Source organism: Agelaius phoeniceus, chromosome 11 (assembly GCF_051311805.1).
Source record: "Agelaius phoeniceus isolate bAgePho1 chromosome 11, bAgePho1.hap1, whole genome shotgun sequence".
NCBI classification, from domain to species: domain Eukaryota; kingdom Metazoa; phylum Chordata; class Aves; order Passeriformes; family Icteridae; genus Agelaius; species Agelaius phoeniceus.
Genome location: NC_135275.1, coordinates 8335477 through 8341170, shown reverse-complemented (window position 1 = coordinate 8341170; position 5694 = coordinate 8335477). Strand labels below are relative to the sequence as shown.

General features: G+C 49.8%; 1 protein-coding gene across 1 annotated transcript; it reads left to right on the top strand.

Annotated features, from left to right (window-relative positions):
* Nucleotides 1-2079: 2079 nt before the first annotated feature.
* Nucleotides 2080-4958, top strand: RPL29 (ribosomal protein L29). Its single transcript, XM_054639999.2, has 4 exons — nucleotides 2080-2324; nucleotides 2542-2586; nucleotides 3756-3820; nucleotides 4740-4958. The coding sequence occupies exons 2-4, from the start codon at nucleotides 2550-2552 to the stop codon at nucleotides 4863-4865; spliced, it is 228 nt and encodes a 75-aa protein (XP_054495974.1). The 5' UTR covers nucleotides 2080-2324; nucleotides 2542-2549; the 3' UTR covers nucleotides 4866-4958.
* Nucleotides 4959-5694: the final 736 nt, after the last annotated feature.

The window sequence follows — 5694 nt, the reverse complement described above, 5'->3', positions numbered from 1 at the left end:
AGCTGGAGTAATTACCATCCTATTTAACAAGCACAGCTCCTTTAATAGAGGACACTTGTGCTAAGGTGCACTAATTAAGTCTGTAATCACCAGAAGCATGACTAAATGTTTTGAACTGGCCAATCGTTGTCAGTAACACCATAATTAGAGGCACAGAAGCTCATCAGGGCACGGAAGAAATTCAAGGGGGCTCAATCACCCAGCAGTGTGATCCTGGTCCTGCCTTGGATCCTCCTTTTCACCTTGTTCTCTGCATTGGTTTGTAGTGATTTATAAATCACTACTGCCCTGGATATGTTACACTCAGCCCCATGAACTGAATGTTCTTCCACAGTTTTGTTTTATTAATTTGGCTTATGGATCTTGTCATCACCTGGGCATTAAGAACAGCTTCTCTAATCCCCACCTGGCTGACTGCTCATCTGAGTGGCCCCAGCAGCAGCTGGGAAAGACTCCCAGGGAGATCCAACAGCAATAATTGCAAAAAACTTGGAAAGGGTGGATAGAGCCCTAAAGTAAACCCTTCTGTTTCTTCCTGTGGAGGAAGGCTCAGAAATTAGTGCATTTTGAAATGCAGTGGAGGCAAACACACCTCTGGGATTCAGTTCTGTCTTCCACTGAGCTTGGCTCTCTGTGTTATGAGGAGTCAGGGCTTCTCTCTACTGTTGGCTGCAATTAGCTGGCCACAGTGATGTACAAATATTTTAAGACTGGAGCTCTCTACAATGGAAGGAATTTAAAAAAACAACAATTTAAAAAGTCAGATGTTTGCATATCAAGGAGGATTTTGAGCAGACCTTCATATTCCAGCTGCAAAATGCCAGTAAAAGAATATTGCTATTTTCATCTATTTTTACAAAACAACCGCTCAGAATGGGGGTGGGGCTGGGAAATTAAGCCAAATACATTTTGCATCTTAGGTCTTGCTCAAAATAAGAGAAATACTGAAATTGAATTGCATTATCTTTCTTTTTCCTGCCTCTTTTTATTTCACTCTCATCAGTATTATCCAACTACTAAGGACAATCTATTTTCCCCTGTTTTTATAATAGGAAGAGCTTGTTTATAGCTATCTGAGCTTGGGGCAGAGTAGCAATTGCTCTGCAAGCAAGCAGCCACTGAAACAATGTCCAGTTCACTTTGTGTACTGGCCATGGGGCTTTTGGTCTCTGGGCTATTTTTTCAGTCTGGGTTACTTTAAGCAATTCACTTGTGCCTCTCACTGTAAAATAAAGGCAATGCCATCAAAAGGTGGCAGTCTGTTCCCACAATGCAGAAGAGCTTGGGCCTTTTCTGCGAATTTTTCAGTGGTTCCCACTTGAAATCACAGCAGCCTTGGCCAGAAATGCTGCAATTGGTCAAGAGATAAACCCCTAGGGGCTAGGGCAAGCTTGGCCTTCCTTGTTCCCCTTATTCCTGTGTCACTTCACCATGGGAGATGCCCCAATCCATGCCCACAAATCCAGTCTTTCCTTGGACACCTCCAGGGACGGCAGCTCCACCACCACACTGGGCAAACCATTGCAATGTCTACCCTTTCCATGAGGAAATTTTCCCATCGCAGCCATAATTTCAATGTCTTTCACAGACTGAAATACCAACTTCAGTCCTTGTCTTTTGCAGGAGTGACACTTTAACCTCACAGCACGGTCAGAACCCAGCACACCTGCACTGTGCCAGGTCTTTGCTGGGCTTGGGGGTTGTGGGGGTCACCGAGCTGGCACAGCGTTCTGTCTGAAAGCAACAGAGCTGTTCGAGCCCCGGGTGCTTCATACCAATAAAAGATGAACGCATTGAGTGAACCCGCCCTGAGGAGCGTTGTCTGTGCATGACTACATTGCCCGAGCGCGGTGAACGCACAGATGAACCCAGCCCGGGCTCCGACGGGGCCGAGGGCCTCAGGCTCCCGCGGGGGTCGGGCAGGACCAAGCAAGGCGGCCTCGGCTCCCGGCTCCCTCGGTTCCCGGCCGGCAGAGGCCACGGCTGGGGACACCATAGTGGGGGGACCGTGTTGCTGGGAACCGCGTTGCTGGGGGAACCGCGTAGCTGCGGGACCGGGTCCGCCACGTCGCTGGGTGTTGCGGTCCTTCCGCGGCGGGGCCGTCCCGGGGTGGGAGCGGCCTCAGGCCCCTCACGGAGCCGGAGCGGGAGCGGCGGCCGCGGGAGCCGGGGCGGTGCGGGCACACACCAGCGATTCGGGAAGGCAACGGGGAAACTGCCGGGCGGAACTGCAGGACACGGGGTTCCGGTCCGACCCTGATTCCCGGCAGCCCCCGCGGTGCTCTCTCTCTTCCGGTCCGGTGGCGGCGGCGAGCGCGGCTCCGGTGAGGGCGGCCCCGGCACCATCCGCGCCCATCCGGCACCATCCGCGCCCATCCGGCACCATCCGCGGGCCGGGCCGGGCCGGGCCGGGCAGAGGGGCCGGGTCGGGGTTGTCGGAGCGGGGCAATAAGCGGGGCTCGGGGCCGGGCGGGCTCTGTGCGGCAGCCGGGCGCCCCTCGGCAGCCCGGCCCGGCTGAGCCGTGTGTGTTTCTCCCGCAGGTGCGACCATGGCCAAGTCCAAGAACCACACCACGCACAACCAGTGTGAGCGGGCAGGGGATCCCGGCGGGTTAACCGGGCTGGGACCGGCGCGGTGAGGGCAGCACGGCCTGCCCGGGGGTTTGTGGCAGATAAGGTGGTGCTGCACAGGGATGGAATGGGGGGGTTGAAGAAGTGCGATAACAGTCGAGGCTTGTTTGGGCTCAATGTAGAATTAATACGTAGGTAGAAAAATAGGAGCTTTTACATTGGAAAACTGGGGGTCGGTCTCTTATCCCAGGTAACCGGCAGTAGAATGACAGGATGCAGACTCAAGCTGTGCCGGGGGAGGTTTGGGTTGGACATTAGGAAGAATTTCTTCACAGGGAGGGTGCTTGGACATTGGAATGGGCTACCTAGAGAGGTGGTGGTGTCACCGTACCTGGAGGTGTTCAGGGAAAGGCTGAACGTGCCCTGGTCGGGTTGGCTGGGTGGTGGTGGTGGACTCTGTGGTCTCAGAGGCCTTTTCCAACCTGAGTGATGCCATGGTGGTCACCACCAGCTAAGCAGGCAGAGGGACCTTTTACAAGAGCAGGCAGCTGCAGGACACAGGGGAATGGCTTCACACTGACAGAGTAGGCTTAGGTTGGATATTAGGAAGAAATGCTTCCCTGTGAGGTGCCCAGACAAGCTGTGGCTGCTCCATCCATGGAAGTGTCCAAGGACAGGGCTTGGAGCAGCCTGGTCTGGTGAGAGATATCCTAGCCCTTGGCAGGGGGTGGAACAGGATGGTCCTTAAAGTTATTTCCAACCCAAGCCATCCTGTCACTGTGTGATGTTCCTGAAAAGCTTCATCCCTGGGATCCTGTGCAATCCAGAGTTGGCCACAGTGATGAAATCGTTCATGGTTGGGGTCTTTCATCAGTGCTGTGATTAGCAGAGGTCACAGGTGGGTTCTGCTTGGTCCTGCACAGTGAGTGACAGTGCCCTCTGACACTGACCACAAGGGCTTCAGTTTATTAATGAGTGAGGTGATGCTGTCAGGGTGTCATTAGTTAATGAGCTGCCTGAAATCTTTGGATTGGAAGCCCATGCAGAGGGATGAGCATAGAGATGTGTTTTTAATTATTGTCTATTCCACACCATTTTGATGGTCAGGTACACTTAGAAACTAATGCAGCTGCTAAATAATAGCAGAAATTGGAATTTAAGTAATTGTCTTATTTTCCACACAGCCCGTAAGTGGCACAGAAATGGCATCAAGAAGCCCAAAACCCATAGATATGAATCTCTCAAAGGGGTGAGTATTTCTGTTGGTATTCCCAGGCTGTTAAGTCACTGAGGCTTAACTGTGAAAAACCCCAGAATTTGTATTTTTTGACTGACACTTTTTTTTGGAGACATGCCTGTGTTGCAGGGGGTCAGAACCACTGTGGGGTTCAGTTCTTTCACTTGCCTGACATGCAGCTGGGATATTTCTAACCCACATGAAATCTGCCCTTGTATGTCTATAAAACTGCATTTTAGTCAGTGGCCAGTTTTGTCCCTGTCCTGTTCTGGTGGCTATCACTGAGGGCTGTTTCCAGTAAAACAAACACTTGCCAGTTAAATGGTTCCTTTCCCTTTTGAGTCCTGCTGGGTCTCCTCCTTTCCCCCTCTTCTCTCTCCTTCAGTATTGTTTTACTGTTTATACTAATCCAGATAATTTCACTTACAAAATAAGAGGAATTGGCATTTCTGGACAAAACACACGAAACTGACAGTATATTGCTTTTTCTGAGATAATCCAAATGGTATGACAGGATCTGTTTCCATTTCATTATGAAATGAAAACAGTAAATATTTTGTTAGGGAGGGTTGTGATTTTATTTGCCTTGTAGATGTCACAGTCTACAACGCTTTTTGGAAGTGATGTAAAAATTTGTCTTCTGGAAAGCTCAGTGAGGGTTCAGTCTTGCCTCTCCTGCACCTTTGCCTGTCCTATTCTTTCTTTATGGTTATTGCTGGGGTTTGGGATTTTTTGTTTGTTTATGGTGGTTAAGGAAAACAGCTGTTAAAGCCTGGTGGCAGATGACTCAAATAATCTTGTTGAAAAATCAGAAGAGAAGTTGGAACTAGTCGCAGCCTGAATTTGGGAATAATTGCAACAGTGTGGAGCTATAAATGTTTTTATAGATGACTTTTCTGCAACATGGCTTATTTTTCCTTTATTTTTATAGGTTGATCCCAAGTTTCTGAGGAACATGAGATTTGCAAAGAAACACAACAAGAAGGGGCTGAAGAAGATGCAGGCAAACAATGCGAAGCAGGCAGCTCAGCAGGCTGCTCAGCAGAAAAAGGACTAATGTGCTTTAACAAGACCCAGTTTTCTTACTGGCACATGTGTTACAGCATTTTTTAAAATAAAATTGTATGTAACAAAGCCTTCACATCCTGAATTTGAGGAGAGGCCTTGTTTGAGTTGTATTTTAGCTGCCAGCTGTGCATCAAGCCTGTGAGTAGTGATCCGGGGAGCCTGGCTGGCTTGCAGGTCCCTGGATCCTCCTTGTGCTTTTGAAAACTGGGGTGACATTTTCTTTCTCAGGTACCATGAGTTGTTCAGTGATAATTCCTGGTGCTGTTACAGCAAGGTGAACTTTCTGTTCCATGTCTGCTGCTTTGGTGTGTGGTTCCCTACAGCTGTGGGAATCCAGGGACATTGCAGGAGAAAGGGTGATGGCTGTGGTGCTGGAGACCACAGGAGTTTGTGCTGGAATTGGTGTGTGTTGTATCCTGAAATATTTGTAGATATTGAAGCATTAATGGAGCTACACCTGGGAACATGTAAAGGTTTAGGAATATACAAAATGCACATTTTTTAATAGTGACTGATTTTATGGAATCACTCCAGTAACAAAAGTACTGTCTGATGAAATGTGCTGGCTTGGGGAGATGGGGGGGGAGATAATGTGTGAAATCCCGGGAGGAGCTGAGCCCGGGTTTTGCTCCTGCTGTTTTGTACATCAGGAGAGGGCTTCACTGCTCAGGATCCCCCAAAGCTGACTCATGCCGTGCTTTGCGCTTCTGGCATGAGGCACCTGTTGGAATGCAGCCGGCTGCTCTGAGATTGCAGTTCCTGTGCGTGTCCACCCGGTGGGGTAAACAGCAGAGCACACCAGGGCTGGACGTTCACAC

Coding starts and splice junctions, on each gene's coding strand:
- RPL29 (XM_054639999.2), top strand. CDS start 2,550: ATGGCCAAGTCCAAGAACCACACCACGCACAACCAGT. Junction 2,587..3,755: donor CCACACCACGCACAACCAGT/GTGAGCGGGCAG, acceptor TTTTCCACACAG/CCCGTAAGTGGCACAGAAAT. Junction 3,821..4,739: donor GATATGAATCTCTCAAAGGG/GTGAGTATTTCT, acceptor TTATTTTTATAG/GTTGATCCCAAGTTTCTGAG.